Below are 26,307 nucleotides of genomic sequence, written 5' to 3' on the forward strand. Positions count from 1 at the left end.
CTTTATGAACTACCTATAACACCGAATAATAACTAACTACTGAAGAAATTATACTCACTCAATAAAATTGAAAACGTGAAAGAGTTTTATCAAAGGAGTTGAAAAAGTAAAAAAGAAATATCAAACTAATACGTATGTCACCAGAACTCCTCCTCCACCAACAGTGTCCCTTGGACTACATTGAGATAAGAGAAAGCTGGTATGGGGTAGTCCCATTCTTCCTCAGTTACATATTCCAGCAGCATTTTCTGAGTAACAGTTGTTGCAATGGGGCTGGAAAGAGAGCACTTTCGCACAGTTATTTGGACATCATAAATTAAACAAGTCTCATAACGTACGTGAAGAAAGCCAAGACAAATATGGAGGTTTAAATACTTCTCACCTTAGAAATAGTAAGTACTAGATACCCCCCCCCCCTCTCTCTCTCTCACACTCTCTCTATTGGATTTGAGGGAGGTGGGATATGATGATAGAGACTGGATTAATCTTACACAGGACAGGGACCGATGGTAAGTAAGTATATATACAGTGTATATATAAATATGAACAACTAAAGGTCAAGGTAATGGATGAATACTAACATCCTAATGCAGAACATACCTCCGCAATAAACTGAGCTACCATATAGCCAAGGATTACAGCATCATTTGCTTCAATGTCGAGATGAGGGATACCCAGGTTACATGTTGCCCAGAGTTCTTGTTTGTACTCGTCCATTTTCCAAGCAGCAGATCCAATGTCAAATAAGATGATTTGAGGATTGCCATCCACCAGCCATGTTCCTGTATGAATCTAAATCATAGAATTTATAGGAAATATTTATTAAATTATCTATAAATAAAATGTTAAATACATTTGTTCTGCCACACAGCGAAATATACACAGATTATTTTTTTTCATGATATACCTCAATTAATCAAAGATTTTAGTTTTTACACCATGTGAGGTTAAACATCTCTGATATTTATAGGTTTCATCACTCACAACCTGGACTCATGAAGCATAATGGACTGCTGCGCAGAGATGGCAATACTTTAAGATCTGAAGATGGAATTTGTATGTACTTCTGAAATGCCAGAGATATTCAATCTAAACACATTAATGGAAATTCACATTCTTTTCCATAATTCAATCACTATTGAAGCCTTAAATACCAGAAAACAATTTATATTATTTCATTTGGAAAAATATCAGCAGTTAGGAAATTCCTTCTGAGTTTTTATGTAAATATATTTCATTACAAAATATATCATGCAGTTCTCTGTAAAGCTATGAAATCTTATCGAATAATCTCACTGATAGGAGTAAATCCAGTAGATATTCAATATATTTTTATTTATATTTAGAGGAGTATATTAACACAAACAGTTGCCAATGCATCTCTGATCTAGACCTCTCAGTCTGTCAATATTGATAAATGTCCACTGGTAAACAGTGATCTTTACATAACTCATGAGAAGCCAATGGTACAATGATTTTATGGACATGGATTATGAAAAAATAAAACAATTTACCTCAAGAATTTTGCATTACTTTGCATGTATTACACGTTATTTTCCAACTAATATAATATATTCTTGTTTCCATATGTTCAACCACGACCATTATTTTGTAATTCTGCTAGGTTGGCAGAGTTAAAATCTTAGAAGCAAAATGTAAACAATGTAATATCGAAACCTTTCAATCTGTTCACAAAGATTTCCACAGCAGGAAAATCTTTTAATCAAGTTTCAATTTCACATCTTTTCAGTTAGTATGGATAGCTAATTTTTTGTATCCGTATATCTGCTGTGGAAATCTAACAACGTGCGCAGTTTGAAGAGAAGTTTCGATACGAGCTCATTAACAGTTCCCTTGTTAGTATAACATAGAACTTTCAACTTTACTTCCCTCCCAGAGGAAGCTGTACTTTGGACATTTTTGTATCAAAATCAACACCCTTGGCTAGGTATGAACCTGTGAAACTTGACAAGGTACTCATTAAAATGATTAATGTAATATGCGTACCATTTATATTTATCCACTTACCAAAATTACCAGATTCAAGAACATTTACTGTATCTCATACAACAGATATTACTATTACTGTAAGCAATGTTAGAATGATGCTTCCTTAAAGCTATGGCTATTTACCTTGAAACCTTGTTCTCTCATTCTGTTAACAGCTTTGAGCAATGGTCCAGAGAATTCAGATTCTTCTACTTCTGTTCGAGCAGAATGTTCCTTGTAAGGGCCTAGCAAGCAATACTGATCTCCCATTTCTTCTGTCGATACATATGCTTTTGATCGAATTACTGTGTATATACCTCCAACTGTAATATCAAGATGATTACTTTAAAGTATTTTAAGATCATTTATAATTTATTTTGTGAAATAACAAGGTTAATTTGGTATACTGGCTAGAAGAAAAAAGAAAAAAAAAAGTGATGAAATGACATTATCACATACTGATATCTTGAAAGTAATTTTGCAGGAAATTTCCTGAACTATTTAAAAAATAACATAATCTGTTATGTTTACTTTTTCAACAATGCATAAAGTAAATATACTTTTCTGTGGCAAAAATACATTTCGAGTTTCCATGAAAAGAACTTTTTTTATCCACCATCCGACGGTGCTTTTGGCATGCCACCTATGTATAGCAATTTCTGCCAACTACTGATCAGGTTTTCTTCATAATCTATTACATTAATGGACATTCATTTCGTAATTATTATGGACATGACATATCATCATAAATTTTACTATAAAATAACATTTAAATATTTGCAAAATCGGATGTAACAATATTCTTATTGAATTATTTTCTACATACGATTTGAGTGCTAAACGTATTAATTGAATTTTAGTCTGAAAGAGATATAACCTTAATACAGTACTCACTTCTACGTTTTTCGTAATTAGGCTATATGCTTAATTTTTAAAGTACGGACATTTCTCCATTAAAATCTATCTCAGTTATATTTTTTTCACATTTGTACCTTACATTTTTCAGTCCCCACATGCGAAATTCTCTCATTTATTCATTCATTAAATGAGCTGTTCAAAGCCGAAGTGGTGTAAGTCAAAAATGGGTAATGAGGTTTAAAGTAAACATTCTGTAAAATAGAGCACAAAGTAGTAATTAATATTCAATTTATTTAAACTATTAGTAGTCAGTGGATATCAAGAAGATCATATTAATTGCTACTTTGCACTGTACTTTACAAAATTTTTACTTTAAACCTCATTACCCAATTTTGACTTACACCACTTTTGCTCTGAACGGCTCAAATGATACATTTTTGGCTCGAACTCTAAAACAGATGGCCACTATCACATTTACTACTATAATTTATTAATATATGCCGTGGCAATGAAATTATTAAGAATAAAAATATTATTCCACAAATTCATGATTGTAGGGAGAAAAATAGAGAAGGTAAACTTGCGAATTCTAAATGAGGTAGCAGAGCAAGTGGACAGCTTCAAATACTTGGGGTGTAATACCTATATAAGTAGTAACATGAACTGCTGCCAGGAAGTCAAAAGGAGGATAATAATGGCCAAGGAAGCTTTTAATAGAAAAAGTAGCATCTTCTGCGGACCTCTGGTAAAAGAACTAAGGAAGACACTAGTGAAGTGCTTTGTGAGGAGTGTAGCATTGTAGGGGGTCACAAATATGGACATTACGATGAAGTGAAGAGAAGCAAATAGAAGCATTTGAAATGTGGACATGGAGAAGAATGGAATGTGTGAAGTGGACAGACAGAATAAGAAATGAAGTTGTGTTGAAAAGAGTGGGTGAAGAAACAATGATGCTGAAACTGATCAAGAAGAGGAAAAGGAACTGGTTGGGTCACTAGCTGAGAAGAAACTGCCTACTGAGATGCAATGAAAGGAATGGTGAATCGCCGCCGCCGCCACCACCACCACCAGCACCACCACCACCACCACCACCACCACCATCACAGAATAATATATTATGGCAGAATATTCATTGCTGCACCTCTAAAATCCGCTATATGCATTTAAACAGATTTTTCAGAAGAAAGAAAAAAGCATTATTACTTTTAATTTCCTTGATTTTTAAAGCTACATTCAATACAATTTCAAAATTTTTCATGTAATGATTGAAGTTATATCTTAAGTAGCTTTGAAAGTCAAGGGAATTCAAAATGATAATGCTTTTTCCTTTCTCCTTAAAAATATGTTTAAATGTACAGTTTCCCTGGAAAGGAATGAGACGATTGAATATTCCTAAGTCTCACATGTAAGACACTGCGCATGATCAGAGACCAGAGCACTGATACACAAGATAACGAATATCCAGGTACTTAAATTAAGGCTATTTGGTTTGTTACTAGCATCATTCCAAAATTCACTTCAAAAACTGCAAAAAAAAAAAAAAAATGATAATATTACGTAAATAAAAGATAAATATATAAATAAATCGTGTAGTTAAATTGACAATGGACATTCGTGACTATATCAACATTCCGCATAGAAAGGAAAGCTTTCGTGTCGCTGCATGCTGCAATAGCTCAGACGCTAAGATCTCTGCGTGTTGTGTAGAAGAGAGCGAGTTCGACAAGTTATCACACACACATGCACGCACGCACGCACACACACACAATGTAAATGCATATATATTAAAAAATAACAATTAAAATTAAATTAAAAAATATTCCTAAGCCACACAGACAAACTTTTACAAAGGTTTAGAGTCCTTACACTATGTCATTTGTTGACCAATTATTACAGTATTTTATTAGTAGCTTTCCCATATGTGTAATAAATGCACTCGGACAAAACAATTTTTGTTAAAAGTGTGGCTTTGGATTATTTCATTCTCACCCCTCCAGTTGATTTTAACTATATTATCTACGTGTTTGCAATAGTGTTTAATTTAATGTGCATTCAATTTCATTCATGTTATGATTGAATGAAAAAGCACTCTTGCAGTTATTGACTAATTACATATATTAATACTAATTATTAAATGCATCTGTTAAGTAACTATTGCAGTATCTTTTGCAAAATCTTGAATGTTTAAGTTGTCAATAATATTTCTGTACTATATACTATAAGCCGTTAAAAGAATTTGCAGTAGATTTGGGATCCTCTACTTTATAATCACTGGTTTTAATGAAAAAATATTTTCTTTCTTAGGATATCTACGAGTTTAACTTTAATAATATTCTGAATAGCTTTAATTGCATTATTTTAATTTTGTACTTTTCTATTCAAATGTGTTCTATTTCCCTCTTTCATAATTTTTGATAAATTACACTGTACTTCTTGTAGTATTTAAGAACATGAGGATCATTACATTGCAACTCATTACATATAGACTCTTCTTTTTAATACATGAGATTTTTAATTCCCTGCGTTATCTATATGTTTTTACTTTTGAATTTTTTCACAACATTGAGTGGAGAACATACACTGAAGTGATTCTGAAATTAAGTGAAAAATACAATACATTTACTCTTAATATCAGTAGTACCAGTAACATATACGTTTTTCCAAGATTCATTTTGTACACATAAATGCAAATAATGACTAGATACAGCATTTACGACCGTTTTTTAGTTTTTAAATTCATATTTTGAAATATATTCAGTAACATTGGAAACAGGATTTGTTTATCATGTTCATACAAGCCATTGATTATAGGTTCTGTCGAATAGGAATTCAGTCTAATTCTGTGTACAAAACTTTTATCAATGGCTGTGCTACTTCAGCTTGTATGCTGGTGGGAAAATTACTCTACGACTAAGGTTTCCAGTTTCAAGGCGTGAATTTAATTTACTTTTACGGAAAAGTTCCGAGAGATAATCTATCTTTATGTCACTACAGATCACAAATTCCATATGAGATTTCTAAAGTCTTTTCTTTACAAATTCAATGTTGGCTATAAATATTAATAAATATTAAGAAATATGAATGATTGTAGTTAGAAGTCTGATTTACATTATAAAAAGCAAGAAGTTACATTCCTTGGCAAGATTCGAACTTTCGATGTTTGGTTTTTCGTCCAACGCATAAACACGGACCTATTCAATGCTTATGTTAATAACCTACAATTTAGCTATAGGAATGTGGTGTCATAACTTGGGGTTTGTTTACTTAATGTAATTAGATTTAATTTGATTAGTTTCGCAACAATTGGACTTCCTGTTATATCCTGTTATTTAAATATTTAATTTAGGGTTGATTTATTAACTCTTACTGTACAAGATGCCCCTTAGCCTATTTCAATAATTCTATATCACGTTAAATAGTCATTGTCTACACTAAAGTATTATCATCATCCCTCATTTCTCATCTTAACGGCGAACCAACGTGACATGAGACAGCGAGTTATAGCTCTAGTTGAGGCTTGATATGGGGCTGGATATGGGACTAGATCTGCTGGCCGTTTGGTCGGTGTTCCTGGAAGTACAGCCGCGAGGTGGGTTCATCGTTACCAAAATTCAGGGTAGGTCGAAAATCGCCCTATTCCTGGGCGTCCGCGGATTTCTTCATTGGAAGAGGATGCTCTCTTATTCGAGACAGTTCGACAGGACCCCATTCGGACTGCTAACGAAATAAGAGCAGCATCATCTAACTTTCCCTGTTCTTCACAGACTGTGATCAGCAGGTTGAGGAACCGCGGTAGTAGGAGCCGGAGGTTTGCGCAAATGGAACTACTGGGGGAAGCACAAGCTGTCGACCGTCTTGCTTCGCTACCAATCGAGTGGATTTCGACGAAACAACCATCTCGAGTGATTACGAAAGTCCTGTCTGTGTCTATCGTGAGAATGGTCTTCGACATGATCAGCGTTATGTGCACCGACGTGAAAGACCAGGGCGCTTTAGCATATCATGTTGGGGGTGGATGTCTTATGATGGACCTGGCATTATAGAACTCATCGATGGCCGGTTTAATGTGGGAACTTACGAGCATATTCTGGAAAATATATTCCTTCCTTCCGCCCCTAGAACGTTTTCCCAAAGGAACACTGCTGTTCCAGCAGGCTAACCGCAAGCATTCAAAGGAGACCCGAGATCGAAATCATTGACCTCCGAAGTCACCTGATTTGAATGTCATCGAAAAAATATGGGCGGAATTGAAAAAGAGAAGGATAGCTACCTATGCCTACCGACACCCTCAAAATCGAGACGAATTGTGGGATCAAGTTGTTGACACCTGGGAAGATCTCGCCAGGGATTAGAATTTATTCCACAATCTCGTGACATCCATGCCGGCCCGACTTAGAGCTGTAATAGAAGCTGATGGCATGTGGACAAAATTTTAAGTTAACAGATCTCTTTTTGTTTCCTATGATTTTTGTTTGAGGAAGAATACTTTTAACTTCCAAGTAAGATTAATTTTTTTTGACGAGGTTCAGCCCACTTGTAAGACCCAGAAATTGGGCATAAATTATTAATATTTTTCGACAAATTAGACAGTCGAGGAACTCTGAAGAAATTAATTACACCTCAATAAAAAGAAAGTTTTACCTGTGATCGAACACGAGAGGTTTTGGTTAAGCACTGGAACCGACACCCTACTACATGAGCTACTGAGACAGGACAGTGACAGCAGCAGTCTAGAATGTAGATCCCATAGCAGGCATTTGCCATTCGGTACAGAGAAGCAATGATATTTTGTGACCTGAGCTATGTTATGAAATCGTGGCCTTAAATGGCGTCTTCTTCGTGATCCTTATTCTGGTCCTTGTTTTTGTTGTGGTCCTTGTAACAATTCCTGTTCTATTTATTTTTATTACCCATCATGCGAATACTTTTTACGCTCACTGTATACATTGACACATGTATTATATTAAGGGTACTAGGACGTGAAAATCGGCCAAAAATGTCATTTTTTGTTTTCACTGCTTTCGAATTCTTGAATAAATTCTCTATCCAAAAATATATATATTGTAGGAGTTTCTGGGTTTAAATGCCCTAAAATAGGGAATTTAAAAATGGCGTCGTAGTTGCACGCCCCTTTTTTAAATGCCCAATTCAACTTATTAAGTATGTTATAATTTCTGGGCTATTTATTGGAATATTTTGACCGGGTAAATTTCTTTGCTGTTGTTGGTGCTTCTGGATACTCTGAAACTGCAAAGAGCATAACACAGCCCAGTGGAAAGCACTCCTGTTTTGTTTTGAATAACCTCGTGTAAATTTTGTTGCAAAAAGAATCTTTGTGGTGTTATTTGCATCAGTTTTATTCAGCATTATTAGTGTGTGTGTGTGTGTGTGTGTGTGTGTGTGTGTGTGTGTGTGTGTGTGTGTGTGTGTAGTAAAAATGGGCAGATTAAAGAAGTTTGGCAAAAGAAAACCAGTGTTTAATGGTAATGTAAGTAAAAGCAAACATAATATAAGTGAACATAACCTGTCAGAGCCTAGCTGCAGTAGAGAAGTGCATTCAGCTTCTGCAAGAAAATTGTCTCACATAAAACCAGAGTGTGATGACAACTTTTATTTTAGTGATGAGGGATATTCAAAGGGTTTTATCATTGTGGACATTCAATTATTATCTAATTTGGTGAAGAAAACTGTACAGTGTAAGTATTGTAGTGGCGTCGACTGTGTTGAACTTACAGAAAATAAAAATAGTAGGCGAGGGCTTGCAACTAAACTGTCTCTTGTTTGTAATAAGTGTAAAGAGTCTGCTTCAAGTATGACATCCAATAAGGTAGGGAAAACAAAATGTTATGAAGTAAATTTAAGATTTGTATATGGAATGAGAAGTATTGGCAGAGGCAGGAAGCCAGCACAAACTCTGTGTGGTATAATGGATCTCCCACCACCAACTGCCAAATTTAATTTCTGCACTTCCCAACTGTTGAAATGTCTGGAAGAAGTAGCAAAAAAATCTATGACAAATGCTATAGAAGAAGCAGTGGCTCTAAATGAAAACAGTAGGGACATAACTGCTGCTTTCAATGGGTCCTGGCAGAAGCGAGGCCACACTTCCCTCAATGGTGTCATCACTGCAACTTCACTAGACAATGGGAAAGTAATTGATGTCGAATGTTTGACAAAATTCTGCCATAATTGTAAATCAGACCAGCCTGGATATGTTTGCATGAAAAATTATGATGGCTTCAGTGGTGGGATGGAGAGCGATGGAGTAGTAAAAATTTTTCAGAGGTCTGAGAATTTATATCAGGTCAGGTATGTGAATTACTTAGGAGATGGGGACTCAAAGGGATATAAGAAAGTTGAAGAATTAAATGTTTATGGGAATGTGGAAGTAAGTAAGCTGGAGTGCTGTGGACATGTGCAAAAGAGAATGGGAACAAGACTAAGAAAATTATGTAAAGACATGAAAGGTAAAAAATGTTCTGATGGTAAACCGCTAACAGGGAGAGGGCGGCTAACAGATAGTGCAATAGATCAGTTGCAAACCTATTATGGACTGGCCATAAGGAGGAATGCTGGAAAAGATGTAGAAAAAATGAGAAGAGCAGTGTGGGCAATATACTTCCACAAGTATAGCACAGATGAGGAGCCATATCACACGTTATGTCCTCCAGGTACAGATGAAGACTGCTGGTGTGGGTATAATAAAGCTTCAGTCACTGGAAATAAGTATTCCCATCAGCATTCACTGCTTCCAGCTGTGATGGATGAAATAAAATCCATCTTTAGGGACCTCAGCAACCAGGAGCTATTGAAAAAATGCTTACATGGGAATACACAAAACCCTAATGAAAGCTTTAATCATTGTATATGGGAGCACATCCCAAAAACAGTTTTTGTGGGTTTAAAAACCTTAAAACTGGGTGTATTAGATGCAGTCATCTGTTTTAATGATGGTTGTGTAAGTAGACTAAATGTGTTGGAGAGTTTGGGCATTGAAGTGGGCTCAAATACAAAAACTGCACTTTACACCATTGACAAGAAGCGCTTCGAAGACGGTGAAAAGTTTGCTTTGCAAATGACTAAAGAGGCCAGAACAAGAAAGAGGAATGCCAAAAGGAGGAGAGAGGACCAAGAAACACAGGAGCAGGATGAGTATGGGGCTGGAATGTTCTAGATTGGTGAGTGAAGTACAAAATACACGTTTTCAGTTTTTTGCATTTTCCCGTAACCTTGATTTTTCAAAACTTAGGTACACTTATCTCATAAACTAATGAAGATAGAGTCATGAAATTTTTGTGGCAGGTACACATTAATTAACTCTTTAAAATGAATGGAGTGGTTTTCTTTTAAACTTCATCATTGAATTTTTAAAAATTCAAATCTAAGGAAAATTTTGGAAAAAAATTATGTTAATAATTTTTTTTTAATTTTTTGCACATGTGATGTTTAGTCAAGAAAGTAGTGCATTCATTTTGTCATTTGATATGTTCTTATTGTACCACAAAAAATTAGAGAGGTCTGACTAAAATTCTATGAGATATGTGTACCTAACTGATGAACCATGCATAAGAATTTATTTTCTAATTACCTTATTTGGGGACATCCTATAAATATTCTATTGGAGATAAGTGATTTAATTTTTCATGAAAAGATAATATAAACATTGTTTAATGCATGGTATAAATTTCATAAACCTGCGACATAGGAATGCTTCAGTAGAGCCTATATGTTATTTGCTAGTTCAAGAGCTAAAATAGGCACTCGTCACGTCCCAGTACCCTTAAGTCAACAGTCATCACACTTGGAGTGCATTCATTTGAGTGACTTGGCAGATGAGACTCCACAGTATATATGCACTGTTGGGCGAATGATCTGGTGCTGTGGATTGAGTCAAGACGTAGAACTGGAGGTCCCGAGTTCGATCCCTAATGCCAGAGCGAATTTTTCTCCATTAATAATAATGGTAACCACGGATAATTCTGTAGGATCAAAAAATTAATCTTTAGGTACTATGAGCTGTTGGTGAATTTTAAAATGTTAATTTAGCCTGCTATTATTTGTATAATGAAAGGGACTTTATTTCTTGTTTCTGCCTTATGAAGTTATGAGAGAGAGAGAGAGAGAGAGAGGGGGGGAGTGAGCGAAAGAGAAAAAGAGAGGGAAAAGACACTATTAGCAACTGCACTTCTGCACAGAAACGGTGTTGGTTCTACAAGAAAAATTCATTAATTTATTTAAACAAATGGCAGGCAATGTGATGACAGTAATTAACTTATAAGTCGGCCTCTACATTCCCCGTGTCCACACCTGTGGAGTAACGGTTAGCAAGTCTGGCCGTGAAACCAGGTGGCCCGGGTTCGATTCCCAGTCGGGGCAAGTTACCTGGTTGAGGTTTTTTCCGGGGTTTTCCCTCAACCCAATATGAGCAAATGCTGGGTAACTTTCGGTGTTGGACCCCGGACTCATTTCACCGGCACTATCACCTTCATCTCATTCAGACGCTAAATAACCTAAGCTGTTGATAAAGCGTCGTAAAATAACCTACTAAAAAAAATACATTCTCCGTATCTCTGGGTTACAGTGGTTTTATTCAGTGCTGGACATCGCAACAAGTGGTTCCCACCCATTTCCTCCTTTAAGTTTACAGGAAAAATAATATTTGTAATTTTGTGTAAATATTTTCTTGCTTATTCTTTATACATTTACGGTCTTACTAATAAAAACTCTATATACAGACGTTTAACTGTCTTATACTTATACAATGAGTAGCTCGTTTATAAGTCGTGTGTAAATTCCTTACTAATAATCACTACATACGTCGTGTATAACAGTATAACTGTTACACAGCTACGTCATAGTTTCGTCATTACTTCGTTACGAAAGGTAATAGAATATCTGAGGTTCTCTATTGCATCCGGTAGAGCGCTCTAGTGTGGCGTGTTAAATATCGATAGTACAACTGGCTCTAATCTATTACCACACCACATTTTGGTCAAAGAGTACAAGCTACAGCAATATTATTCTAATAATTCTATGATCTTTGGTTTGTTCTTCTGTGGTTACAAGATAACCATCATCATAAAATGACAGTCGATACGAACAGCTGTTAGAGGGGCGGCCATTTTTTCACTATATACAACGCTTAAATAAGGGGTTTCGTGTATATAACTACTGCAAAGCAATTCCCATTGTATAGTTACAGCCTGTTTATACGTCCATAGCTTATTCATGGTTTATTAGTAACGTTTTCTGTCTCAACTGTGCATAAGTCTCGTATAAAAACTATACACGGTTTATTAGTAAGACTGTTACTCCATATCTCAATTGTTATGCATATTGCATAAGTGAAAAAAATGCAACTATTTTAAGCATTTCTCATAAAGAGTGAAAGTTGAGAGGGAAAGAAAGCTAATTAAGTGCATTCATTCTTGCACTGCAAAATGAGAATGGTTCCAATATACTCAGTGCTGTAGTTGGGCCAGAACACAGTTCCAGTATAAGTAATATTAGGATTCCACATAAAAATAATTTAATTACATAGACACTGAAAATATCTTTAAAAAATACCGCACATACTACTCGTCCTATACTGCAACAGACGCCATTTTGAGTCGAGAATGGTTGGTAACAAACTCAGATATCAGACACGTCACAACCATGGTTAATAGTCTACGGATTCCAGTACAAGGTAAATTTTCACCAAGACTGCAATTGATGTGTGAGCACTGCAGAAAACAGTGTGAAAAATACTGCGCAGTACATGGTGGAACATGATCTCCATAGACCAACTTCTAGTAGAGAAATGGAACTACCTGTATAGTCATGTCGCTCATATCGTAAAAGCTGGTCTTCAGACCAGTATGTTATTTTATTAAGGAAAATGATTGGTTGGTTGTAAAAGGTGAGACTCTTGGATGTGCTGTGGGTTGTGAAGTTAATAAACTTTGGATGGGTCCATAAAATGTGCTATCTCAGTTGATTCCCCAGTGCATACCTTTTTTTGGGACCATGTAGAGTTATAAAGCACATAAAGCTTTTCTATTAAAACGCTATTGTGTCAAACTTCCAATTACATGGATTAAATGAAGCTTATCTGAAAGAAAATTTAATAGAGTTTGCTTGTGGCGAAGCTTCTGTTATGTTAGGTGTTAGAAAGAAGGATGTTGTTGCTAAGCAGTTGCAAGAATCATTCCGTCATGATAAATTGGCACTGTGGTAATTATAAACTAGACTTGGTAGTTCATGAAATGAGAGAGGAAATTCCAGATATAATTCACTTTCACTACTTCTTTGATAAACTTTATTCAATGTGCAATATGTCCCAAAGAACAAAATGAACTAAACGAATGTGCAGCATTATTAAAATGACTAAACAAAATAGGTAAAATTTTTACCATTAGGTGGGATGCCTCAAGTTTGAAAATAGAGTCAGCAGTGTAGAAAGCTGTATGGCCCTAGCATAACATTTCTCTCAAGCTCAACAGATACATAATGGGATGGAAAAAAAAAAAAAGGTCAAAATATTCAGGTCTTTACAAAATATTAACATCTTGTGAATTCATCTCCAAAATTTAGGACTAAAGAGGGATGTTCTTACCGAGCTTTCACATTTGTCTTTGAACTTGTAGAAAAGAGATATGGCTCTTCCAAATGTAGGTAAAGTGTAAAACAATGTATTAGAGTGGTGAAACCTCTAGTAATTTCTCCTGGCTCTTATTGAAGAAGAAAGCCAGACTGCTGCGTGCACAAAAAAAAAAAAAACAAATAAAATAAACAAACAAACAAATAAATAAATAAATAAATAAATAAATAAATAAATAAATAAATAAATAAATAAATAAATAAATAAATAAATAAATAAAATAAGTGCAATCATAGAATATAGTTTCAATTGACTGTAGCGAGTTTTTTGGAATTTAGCAGGAAACCTAAAGAAAAGACTAATCACTAATATCATTCAGGCATCCAATGTTCGTTCTAAAGTGGATAATGAACAAAACAAAGTAAAACAGAGAATGGAATCAATTATGAGGGACATAAGTTTCATTCATACCAAAACTTGGCTTGTGGTGACTAAAGTGTCAGTAGATTATGTGACCTTTTTCATTTACCAGAAAAGTGAAAGTGGATTCATGCTTTCACGGAATTTGTAATAATCAGAGGAACTGAAAAATTTGATGGAAATTACAAAACACTTCCGATATCTACATCAGAATGTGAAAGAACGTTTACTGTGATGGATGAAATTATGACGAAGAAAAGGACTGTCTTGTGATTTCAAGAGCAAGCAGCTTAATTTTCAATAGTTGTGTTTGCTCCTCTTCAAGACTTCAATGCACTTCCATATGTGCAATCATTGTTGCGAACAGGAAGGCAGGCAACAGATGAAACTGCATGCATGAAGCGAGTGTCTGTAAAGGAAACTACTTACAAAGTGGTGAGTTCCAGTAATAGGTGAAATAGGTGAGTTCCAGTAAAAAAAATTCCAACTACAGCACTGAATATACTATATGTCAGCCTCACACATTAACCACTTATCTACTGTTCCACTAAAGGACTTGTGACAACATTGAAGCATAGGAGTCGAAAAGAAGTTGTTCCTATCAGATGCACAAAAAAGCATTCGTCCGAGAAATAGAGCTGTCTACTATCTACTAGTTTAAGAAAAATTCGTTCTGGCACTGGGAATCGAACCCGGGACCTCTCAGCTGTGTAGACTGAGCATTCTTTCCTTTTGAGCCATACCGGGACATGATCCATGGTGCTGGCCGAACTCCTCTCATTGTATTATCAATAGCTACTACCTGCATTTAAGACATTCAAGCCATGTATGCCAGAGTGCATATTTAAATGACTTTATAGCCATTTTCAACAACAGTTTATGAATACTGTTAACACTGATATATACATGAATATTCTTATATGAGGTCTCGCCATCCCTATTGAATAATCAATGACTATAAGTAGCCATACTGTAAATATCTATTAATTTGATATAGAGTATTTATCGATTCCAGGTGCTGGAACGAATTTTTCTCAAATTAATAGATATTTACAATATGGCTACTTAAAGTCATTGATTATTCAATGAGGATGGCGAGACCTCATATGAGAATATATATGTATATAAACAGAGCTGTCTCTTATCTGTCATCTGCACAATACCACAAAGACATCAGAAGTTCGACCTAAGGCTCAGTGAGTTCTGTTCTTCATGAATAATTATTGGAACTCAAATTACAAATCTTGTGAATTTTTAGTAGGTCGTTTAATAACTGTACTAGTACAATATTAATGAAGTAGTTAAGTTTATTTTTAATGAATCTTCATTACAGTCAACTAAGACCTTTCTGGATTCTTCTTCTGAGACAATGTGGAAAATTAAATTTCTGAGGTGGTGGCAAATATATTCGGTAGGTGCATAAGTTCGTAGGTTTTTTTTTTTGCATGTTGGTACTCCGGTTGCTATGGGTTTATTTATCGATTGTCATTTTTATTTGAAGTTCAATTGTGCTTAAGTTTAAATATTGAAGTTTTCATTTTTGCAAACAGTGAGTGGAGCCATGAATGCTAGAAAATGGAGTGTCAAGTGGGGAAAGTGGAACATTTCCGACATCTTCTTCTTCTTCTTCTTCTTCTTCTTCTTCTTCTTCTTCTTCTTCTTCTTCTTCTTTGAGTTCGACAGGGGAGCGAAAGTAGTGGAGGTGGCCAGAAACATTTGCGCTGTGTATGGGGAGAGAACATGGAAATAAAATGATTTTCTTGTTTTAAGGAGGGTCGTTTTGACAGTAGTGACACTCCACATTCAGGAAGATCTTCAGGGTTTGATGAAGACCGTTCAAACACATTAATCCACAATGATCGACGCCAGTGTACCCGAGAACTGGCAAATGTGATGAAATGTGACCATTAAACCATTATGCGACATTTGCATTCAATGGGCAACGTTAAAAAATCAGGTGTATGGGTACCGTCTGCTCTAACCCAAAACCACAAAAATCAGCACGTGGCCATATGTGCATCTTTGCTTGCTCGTCATCGATTGGCTCATGAACAACATCGAACATTCCTCTCCAATATCGTTACTGGTGACAAGAAATGGTGTCTTTATGCTAACATAAGGAAAAGAAAGGAATGGTTCAACTGAGCAAAAAAGGAAACTCCCCGTACAAAGGCCAGCATGCATCCACAGAAGATAATGTTATGCATCTGGTGGAACTGCGAGGTTCTGCTGTACTACAAACTGCTTCCCCAAGGTGTAACCATCACTGCCAACATTTATTGCCACCAACTGAGACATCTTGCACACGCAATCCAAGAAAAACGACCAACAAGACTGTGTGAAGTGATGCTACTCCACTATAACGCCAGTCTGCACTCTGATAATCTGATACAAAACACTATCCAGAAGTTGGGTTGGGAAGTCATTCCACACCCACCTTATTCACCTAATCTTGCGCCCTCAAATTTTCACTTTTTCTGCTCTCTATCGAACAACCTTCAAGGAACTTCCTTTCCATATGAAAATGCACTCTGAACATGGCTTGATGACTTCTTTAACTCACAACCACGCGATTTCTACAAGCTTGGAAGCGAAAAACTACTTCAGCGTTGGCAGGCTGTTGTAAATAGTGAAGAAGAATATATTGTTGATGATTAACTTCTCTCTTATGTGTATCTGATGTGTTTAATAAACTTATGAAAAATCGCTACGAGATTTTGCACCAACCTAATATTATAGAATTCATTATCCTAATGATAAGATTATAACAATTTTCATAGCCTTTAAAAATCCATATCTCTCGGCTGGGTTGCAACTCACAAACCTCGCATCTAATTCAATGCATAACTACACTGCAGAGGGCGACTTTATAACCTAAGTCTTTACAAATGACTTATGCCTACAATGCACATAATGTTATTTTACTCTTAAATGCTGAATGTCAATAATACCACTTTTTTTACTATTGCAATCATCACACTTCGTAATTTCACATCCTTTCCTAAAATACTCTTAAAATTCGCGTAGTTTCACGAAAACTAATTAGTAACAAATGTTCCAAGAATATCTATATATAAGCATTGAAATCAGTGTGCATGAATTCAATAAAAGTTTTAAATATTTTTCTGAAGACCAATGGTCAATTAATGTGGCCAGAAATTCCATGATAAGAGAATTACACAGACAAAATAGCAAAATTAACTAAACATAGTCAGATAACGTCAAAACATACCACCAAAAATTAATTTATACATACATTAAAATAAAAAATTACAGATATACTGCATATAATAATATGATCACACTAAATCTTTTACACAAAAGACTTTCAGTTGAAATGAAATATGGAAAGAAAATTATGTTTAAAAGTCATGTAGAAAGATAGAAATTATACATGTACTATAAATAACTCTTAGTATCTGTATTTTACATAACGTCTTACAATTAAAAGTAAATTGAATTTCTTAATACCATGTCTCCGAGACTATTCTCTGATATAGTGGTTATTATGCTAGTCAATGCAGCTGAAGTGCTTAGGTGCTAAGGTTCAGTTTCTGCCAAGGGTAATGGATTTTTGAAAACGATAAAACTCTTTTACACATCTAGGCTACTTTCGAAAGGGAAGTAAAGATGGGAGTCAATGATGCAAATCATCATCATATCCCTCACGTATTAGACCCTAAAGGATCTGTTACGGTCTCATGCCAGCGCTTTCGTGGTCTTCCCAATTTCCTCTTTCCTCTTGGTAGATAAGTAAGAATCTGTTTAGGCCATCTAGTGCGATCCATCCTTTCGACATGTTTTTTCCACTGAAGTCGATATTGTTGAACAAAATTAACTATAGGATCCATTTTGAGTTCCTGCAATATGTCCACATTTTTACGGTGTTCCAGCAAAGAGCATCCCGCTGTTCGTCTCATGAACCTCATTTCCGCTGTCGTCAGCCTTTGCTCATCAGCTTTTCTGATTGTCCATGCCTCGCTACCGTAAGTGAGGACCGGTCGAGCTAGTGTTTTATATACCTTTAGCCTTGTATGTTTCTGAACATGGGAGGATTTGAAGATGGCATTAATGACGCCAGTGATTTTTATAAATTTAGATATTTTGTTTGACATATCTTCATCAGTGATGTAAGAGAGGTTATAACCTAAATAGTTAAATGAGTTAACACGTTCAATTAAAGTATTATTTATCATGATCTTACTTGGAATTGGGTTCTCTCCCGAAAATGCCATGACTTTTGTTTTCTCTTTTGAGATTTCCATATTGAAATCAGAGGCGATTATTTGCAAATTATAAATGGCTCTTTGTAAAGCATCCTCTGTTTTAGCGATAATAACCTGATCGTTGGCAAACATTAGTGTATCGAGAACTGTGTTTCGATTAATTTGAATTCCAGCATGATGACTTTGCCTCCAAATGTATAAAATATGGTTCATATATATAATAAACAACAGAGGGGAAAGACCGCACCCTTGTCTAACACCTTGGTTGATGGAAGTCCAGCTAGTAGTTCCGCGTTCAGTTCTTATGGCAATTTCATTTTGTTGATATAAATTATAAATGGAGAGAATGATTTGGTTTGGCACATTATCATAGCGTAAAATCTCTAAAAGTTTATTTCTATCAACTCTATCAAAAGCTTTTATGAAATCAATAAAAGCTAAGTGGGTTGGAATATTAAATTCTCTGTGCTTTTCAATTAAAATCTTCATGGTGAAATAGCTGTCACAACATGATCTTCCTTTTCGGAATCCATTCTGTTCTTCAGTGATTTTGTCTTCGTAAAGATGTGATAGTTTATTTTTGATTATGGCTGTATAGATCTTATATCCAGAATTGAGAAGACTTATACCCCTGTAATTTTCACATAGTTTTTTGTTTCCTTTCTTATAAATGGGTACTACAATGGCTTTTTGCCAACTTTCTGGGGGGTTTAATCCTGCCCATATATTGTTTAAGAAATATAAAAATCGATAGGTAAATTCTTCTCCAGCGTATTTAAAAAGCTCGAAATTTAAATTATCTTCGCCTGGGGCTTTCCCATTTTTTAAACGTTTATATACTTCAATGAGTTCATCATAAGTAATAATATCTGTTGTGTTGTTGTTGGAATTCTTTAATGTAAGAGAGATGTTTTTGTGAAACCATATATTTTTAAAGTAAGCAAGTAGAGATTCGTTAGGAATAGGGTTTATAACAACATTTTCTTTTATCTCCGAATTTATTTTCTTTAAAATTTTGAAAGTTTTGGGTCTTGGTAATGTTAAATCTCTTTCTAATCTTGAGACGAAATCACTCCATTTCTCTCGGTGTCGCTTTCTTGTTTCCCGTTTTGCAATTGCTCTCTTTCTTTTATATTCAATTTCATCTTCAAGTTTTTTTGTTTGCAAAAATCGGAGATATGCTTCTCGCTTATCATTTATCACCTTCTTGATATCCTCATCCCATTTCAGTATGCCTCTTTTTCTCTTCTGCTTAATATTTTTTACGCCAATACTTTCAAATGCAGCCTTTTTCAAAATATCTGTTAAGTTGTTCCATTCTTCCTCTATATTATCCGAGATTTTGATTTTTTGAAGATATTCCTTTATGCGACATTCATAAAGCCATTTAATACTATCATCTCTCAATAAGTCTACTTTAAAAATAAGCCTATTGCTTTCTTGCTTGAAATTTTTAATATTTCTTTTATGCCATGGTGCTGGTATTCTAATAGGGGATACAATTAGATAATGATCCGTCTCTAATTCAGGACCTCTACAAGCTTTGACATCTAAAATGAAGCTAAACAATTTTTGATTACAAATGACATAGTCAATAATAGATTGTGATCCTCTTGCGTGCCATGTATATGTGTGTATATTTTTGTGTTTAAAGAAAGAATTCATTACTTTTAGATCATTGTAAATCACAAAATCTCGTAGTCTTTGTCTATTATTATTACAAGTTGTTTCGCCGTGTTTTCCAATGTTCCCTCTAACTTCATTATTACCAATTCTTGCATTGAAATCCCCTAATAAAAGTAACATGTCTGATTTATTAACTTTATTGATGATGATTTGTAATTTATTGTAAAACAACTCACTATTATCTTCATCTCCTTCCACAGGTGCATAGGTGCCTATTACTGTCATAAAACCTCTTCTAAGTTTAATTCGAACTTCTATTAATCTTTCATTCCAAAATTTATAATAATCAATAGAGGAGCGTAGTGATTTATGAATCATTAAGATAACCCCAGCTCTTGCTCTTTCTTGTCTATTAACACCACTGTATAATTGAATATAGTTATTTGTTTCTTTCGATCCGTTTTGTTTTCTTTTTGTTTCACTAATTGCTGCAATTTTGATACCTTTTTTTGCTAAAATGTCATCAAGCTGATCGTCCTTGTATGATAATCCTTGAACATTCCAAGTGGCAAATTGTAAAATACCCTTTTTTTTCCATTTATTTTTACTCATAGTCCTATTCATGCCATAGTCGTCAACAGATTCTGCAGTCCGGCTGTTAATATTATGAGACTTGAATGTAATATGGAGTTCCTGTGGATAGGTTACAAGCCTGTCGCACAGTAGTCCAGTGGTAGGGCTGCTACCTTAATAGCCTTCTGGACAGGCAAATGCAAATTAATTACTTATAATATGTAAACGAACTCTCTATGAAAAATTTCCAACTGTTTCGTTGTTGAAGTTACCTATATCAGGAACGATGATTCTGCAGATCTGTGAGAACGCAGCTGTCTACAGTGCTTGGATCAGAGTGAAGGGGGATCTTGTCATAATTTCTCTGAAGGTTCCGAGTACTTCTGGGAAGACTTGCAGAAAGGAACAGAATGGAGATAACACTGCTAAGTAACGGATTTTAAAGAATACAATACGTCCTTTGGAAATGAGAGCTAACTTAACCCACCTATAGGGCTAATTTAACCTACTGCCCTTCAAGTGAACTAATCACTGATGCCTTAAAAAGTAGTTATGCACTAATATATAATATATACTAATATGTATACAGGGTAGAACTGAAAAAACCCTGCAGATTTTCAGGGCGAATAGCACAAGCTGTATGTAACAACCGAAGTGCAATATCATAATGATGGAAAGTTCAGTTTTCTCAGAATTTTTTTTCCCCCAAAGTTTAACACACTTTATTCAGTAACTATTGTGAGGAGATCGTGATTTGTGTCCACATCGACAGAAAATGTAATAAAGAATTATTTATCCCTCTGGAGTATTTCAATAGTGTGGATGGTTTTCACACAAATTTCATTTAAAAACACCACTAATTTCTAGCCACTGAACAATGTAAGCAGATTGCAACATCATAGCCAGAGGAAGGTGGGAGGTAGTTCACTTAGAGAGACAGACCTGAGTTCGTTTACCTCTTACATCTGTATTACAAGAAATTTATCCATGAATAATAATGTGGGTTTAAAACCAGTGTATTGTCCTTAGTCTTGTGGCTACATTGCTAGCCAATGAATCCAAGGTGAATGGATGATGGATTCTAGATAGAAAAAAAATCCATTGCATGATTTCCACCTAAAGGGAAATAAAGCTGCGAGTCCCTGATAGAGGATTCCAGGCAAAATTTTTCGGCCATTACCATCCGAAGTGAATTATGACATTGAATAATCTCAAGTTGAAAGTTTCGTTAAATAATTACTAACTTTACAATCAGTAACATTTTAAGACAGAGGTACTTTTCCCTGCTTGCATATTCATCTGGTTGAAGAGGGCAAGACCAGTCTAAAACCACAATGAAAAGTATAAATAATTATGTATATGTAATAATTACCGGTAATTATTTTTGAAAATATATTTTATATATAAACGTTCCTTTTCCATTTATTCTTTGTAATATGAAAAATCAGTACATCCAAACCATTTCTTAAAAATCAGGCATGTTGAAAATGTGCATTTCAGTGAGTCTCGAAATCGATTTTGTAACAATGTTTACGATTTGTATATTGAGAAGGTGAAATTATATATCTATTACAGTAAAACCTTTTATGAAAATAATATTTCGAATACTCAATCAATTCTAGTTATGAAATATGGTCTCAAACTCTGATACATCAACTTTAAGCTTAAACTTCATACTCGTATTATTCTGAGTGATAAAACCTTTAAATACAGAACTTCTTATGATTTTCAACAAAAAAATGAACAACAGTAAGCTATTAATCTTGGTATCAATGCAACAGAAGTATGACAATGTATGTCATAAATACACCTGGCAGTTTGAACGAGATGAACAAGTTGCCTCAATGGTTGCAAATATAATTCCGACAGTAGTGGCCAAGTGTGTGACTGGTGTCCTTGGCATGGTGCCATGTAAGACAAGGTCATATTCCACTGAACAAAATCATGATGAGGTCAGAGAGTCGAACCAAACTTCCAGGTCATGAGCATGATATTTCTTACAGGGTTCACTGCAACAGTAATGACTGTGTCACACATTCAATTGTGTTGTACCATCAGACTCCTACAAGAGAATCACTAATCGCAGACACATCTAATTAATTTGATTCATACACGTAATTACAATATCCATTAAACATATGGTTACTGCACTCTTAAGAATCATATACTCTTATATTTATATACTTTTAAAATCCACATGCTTTCACATATCCTTTCAGGAAAAATAAAACAATGCAAATTAAAGAAGATGACAAATTACATATATTCAATTTCTATTATTTATTCCATATATGCAACACCCCTCTCAACATCTACACAACATAGTGACATATGAATGAAATGGTTCACTACATTTTCAGAATTATCAATGTAATTATTTTTTTTTATAATAGCATACCCACTTCATTGCTAATGATAATTGAATAGTTTCAGCATTAGCTTTCCATACTGGAGCAACAAACTGTTCAGAAGCAAACATTCTGATTGGGGCAGATAAAGTTAATTTTTTTTCTTTCACCATGTTTATAATGTCAAAAGAAGTGCTTATACAAATTTTGGCCACTAGAGTACAATTATGAGGCTGCCCAGAAAGTGATTTTCCCTGGGGCCATTTACAGAAAAAAGCACAATTGCTTGGAAAGATTTATTAAAATAGCAATTGTTGCACTATTTGTCAACATATCCTCCACTAGAATTGAGACATTTGTCATACCATGGAATCAATTTTTGTATTCTCGTGTCATAGTAGTCAGCCACCTGGGATTGGAAACCGTTTTTAACAGCCGTCTGCACCTCTTTGTCGATACCATGATATGACAAATGTCTCAATTCCAATGGGGAATATGTTGAAAAATAGCTCAACAATTTTACTGTGTCTGTTTCAATAAATTTTTCCAATGAAATTATGTTTTCTTTCTGTTAACAGCCCCTGGCAAACTTATTTTTTTTATGGCTCTCGTAATTGTGGTCAAGTGGCCAAAGTTTGTATAAGCACTTCTTTTGACATTATTTACATGCCGAAAGAAAAAATCAACTTTTTTATCTTCCCCAATCAGAATCTTTGCTTGTCAGTTGAATGATCGTTTTCCATTGTCAAAAGGTTGAAAGACTATCATAGAACAACAATGACAGAAGAAAGGCTTAAAACTTCGCAGTTTTACAAATTGAAAGTGATATTACAAGGGCACTGGACTATGAAGATGTGATAAATATACTTTCACCGAGTGAGGAGCAAGACATAGAACATTCTAGGATATTTTGGCTAATTCATAATAAAAATATTACCAATTTACGAAATTTATAAGTTATATAGGTATGTTCATTAAATGTGATGGGCGACATTTTATTGCGGGCCTAGGGACGGGAAATACCTAAATATGCCATTGAGTACAGCAAAACATAGCCTCTAATGGAGAAACAACACAGAAAGGAACATGAAAGAATTTACAGAGCACTTTGATACTACCAGAACCCTTACGTATTTATTTTGATGGTAGGAAAGATAGTGCTGTTGAACAAGTAATGAGAGGAGAACATTTTCATAAAAGAACTATGGAGGAAGAACACGTGGTTATTTTATTGGAACTTGGATCGTTCTATATGCGTCACGTGGCACCAGACAATGGTTCTGCCGAAAATATTAGCAAATGCAATCTTAATTTTATCAAACAAATAACATAAACTTAAATAAATTGGTTGCAACTTGTTTCAATGGCACAGTTGTCAATACAGGAAAGAAAAATGATGTGATATCAAAGAACGTTCGTAAGACGAACTTTACATTGGTTCATTTTTTTACTTAATTGCAATGAATTGCCACTCCGACATTTATTTCAAGAGCTGGATGGAAAAACGTCAGGTCCAAATCAATTTTCTGGAATAATTAGTCAGAGTCGTCAATCTTGTGAGCACCTAAAATGGTTAATTTCAATTTGATCCCTGCAGAATTGGCCAGTGTTCACCTACAGGACGTAACTAGTGATAAAAATATATTTACAACATTAAATTTTGTCTTGCTATTTCACGATTCCACCAGTTCTGGCCAACAGAGGACCAGATACTATGGTCCACTCCAGGAGACTAACTATAGCTAATAGAACACTTTGACTTTATGTATCCACTGAAAATCCATCAAAACATTTAATAATTTTAACAGAATTTGTATGCTCCAACCTGGTTTAAAGTCAAGACTTTTCTACTCGTATGTGCCAGAGATGCTTCGAAGCACTTGCTTGTCACAATTAAAAAATCAATGTACTTATCTGGACATATGGAAATGATTGTGCATAATAACATTCAATGAAATGGGAGTTTTCCACGTTCTGAACTTGCCACGGTTCAAGACTAAAGAAAATACATCCGGGAGCTAGCAATAAAGTGCATTATGAGGAAAAAAAAAAAAATGAAGAGCTGCATTCGAATACACGTCAATTCGAAGTGCCAAAATTGAATTTTGATGCACAAGAATGCTTCGACTTAATTAATTGAAGAGATGAATGTTGGAGCCAGCTGCAAATTACCCAAAATTTGAAGGATGATGAAACTGGAATCTATCATGGAGATTGCTAACTTTCCCTGTCACTTTCAAAAAGTTGAGCGACATATAAAACTGAGAGCTAAGCCTTAGCAAGTGTTTGTGGTGAAAAATCTAAGATGAGTTTATAAGAAAATTACCTTTACATAAATGAATGAATGAATGAATGAATAAATAAATAAATAAATAAATAATATAAATAAATAGTGAGTAAAAATGTCACATTATAAATATTTCAAAGTTAATATTAATACACAAAGCACTTCACTAGTCTCTTCCTTAGTTTTTTCTCCAGAGGTCTGCAGAAGATGAACCTTTTTATATTAAAAGCTTCCTTTGTCATTGCTATTCTCCTTTTCACTTCCTGGCAGCAGTTCATGTTTATATAACGTAGCAGAACTCACCCGGCTCTTCTGCATATTTCAGATTTTTTTTTTTCAAGAAAACTATAGCATTACTTGGTATATTTGTATATTTATTTTAAATAATAATCCCTCATGTTTTAATTTCTCCTCAGCATAGATCCATAATATTTAAAAACAAAAGAGAAACGAATATCTCTTCATGTATGAACCAAGGCTCTTACCTAGGAGCATGTGCAATGTGGCATTCTTTGACTTAGAAAATACTTGAGTAGCTCAACAATTATGTCCCCATCGCACAATATACAGGGCTTTCATTTCAAAACTTCCCTGTCCAAATAAATAATTACTTAAATTGAATTCAATTTAAACAAAAAACACGTCAATTTAGATATTGAGGGGGAAGTCTGAAACCAGGCTTAATTGCAATTTAGATTTCACCCCCAGCCTCCCTCTTTAGAAATTTCAAATGGCACCCCTATATTTTTATACTTAAATATGAAAGAGCATTCAATTGTTTACACACCTTACTTACAAATGGCTTTTAAGGAACCCGAAGGTTCACTGCTGCCCTTACATAAGCCCGCCATCAGTCCCTATCCTGTGCAAGATTAATCCAGTCTCTATTATCATATCCCACCTCCCTCAAATCCATTTTAATATTATCCTCCCATTTATGTCTCGGCCTCCCCAAAGATCTTTTCCCCCCTTATTTCTCAACTAACACTCTATATCCATTTCTGGATTTGCCCATATGTGCTACATGCCTTGACCATCTCAAGCGAATGTTCCTAATTATGTCACGTGAAGAATACAATCTGTCCAGTTCTGCATTGTGTAATTTTGTCCATTCTCCTGTAACTTCATCCCTCTTAGCCCCAAATATTTTCCTAAGAACCTTATTCTCAAACACCCTTAATCTCTGTTCCTTTTTCAAAGTCAGACTCCAGGTTTCACAACCATACAGAACAACTGGAAATATAACTGTTTTATAAATTCTAACTTTCAGATTTTTTGACAGACTAGATGACAAAAGCTTCTCAACCGAATAACAGGCATTTCCCATATTTATTCTGTGTTTAATTTCCTCTCGAGTGTCATTTATATTTGTTACTGTTGCTCCACACCTCATTAATT

General features: G+C 34.8%; 1 protein-coding gene across 1 annotated transcript in view; it reads right to left on the reverse strand.

The window, feature by feature from the left end:
- The window catches only part of Glys (glycogen [starch] synthase), a 101,923-nt gene that overhangs the window by 46,336 nt on the left and 29,280 nt on the right, over positions 1-26,307 (reverse strand). The window contains exons 3-4 of the mRNA XM_069835146.1: positions 2,134-2,312; positions 601-792 (exon numbers count right to left, since the gene is read on the reverse strand). Of these exons, the coding sequence (XP_069691247.1) occupies positions 601-792; positions 2,134-2,312 (371 nt within the window). The remainder of the gene's footprint in view (positions 1-600; positions 793-2,133; positions 2,313-26,307) is intronic.

This window comes from Periplaneta americana, chromosome 9 (genome assembly GCF_040183065.1).
Source record: "Periplaneta americana isolate PAMFEO1 chromosome 9, P.americana_PAMFEO1_priV1, whole genome shotgun sequence".
Lineage (NCBI taxonomy): Eukaryota > Metazoa > Arthropoda > Insecta > Blattodea > Blattidae > Periplaneta > Periplaneta americana.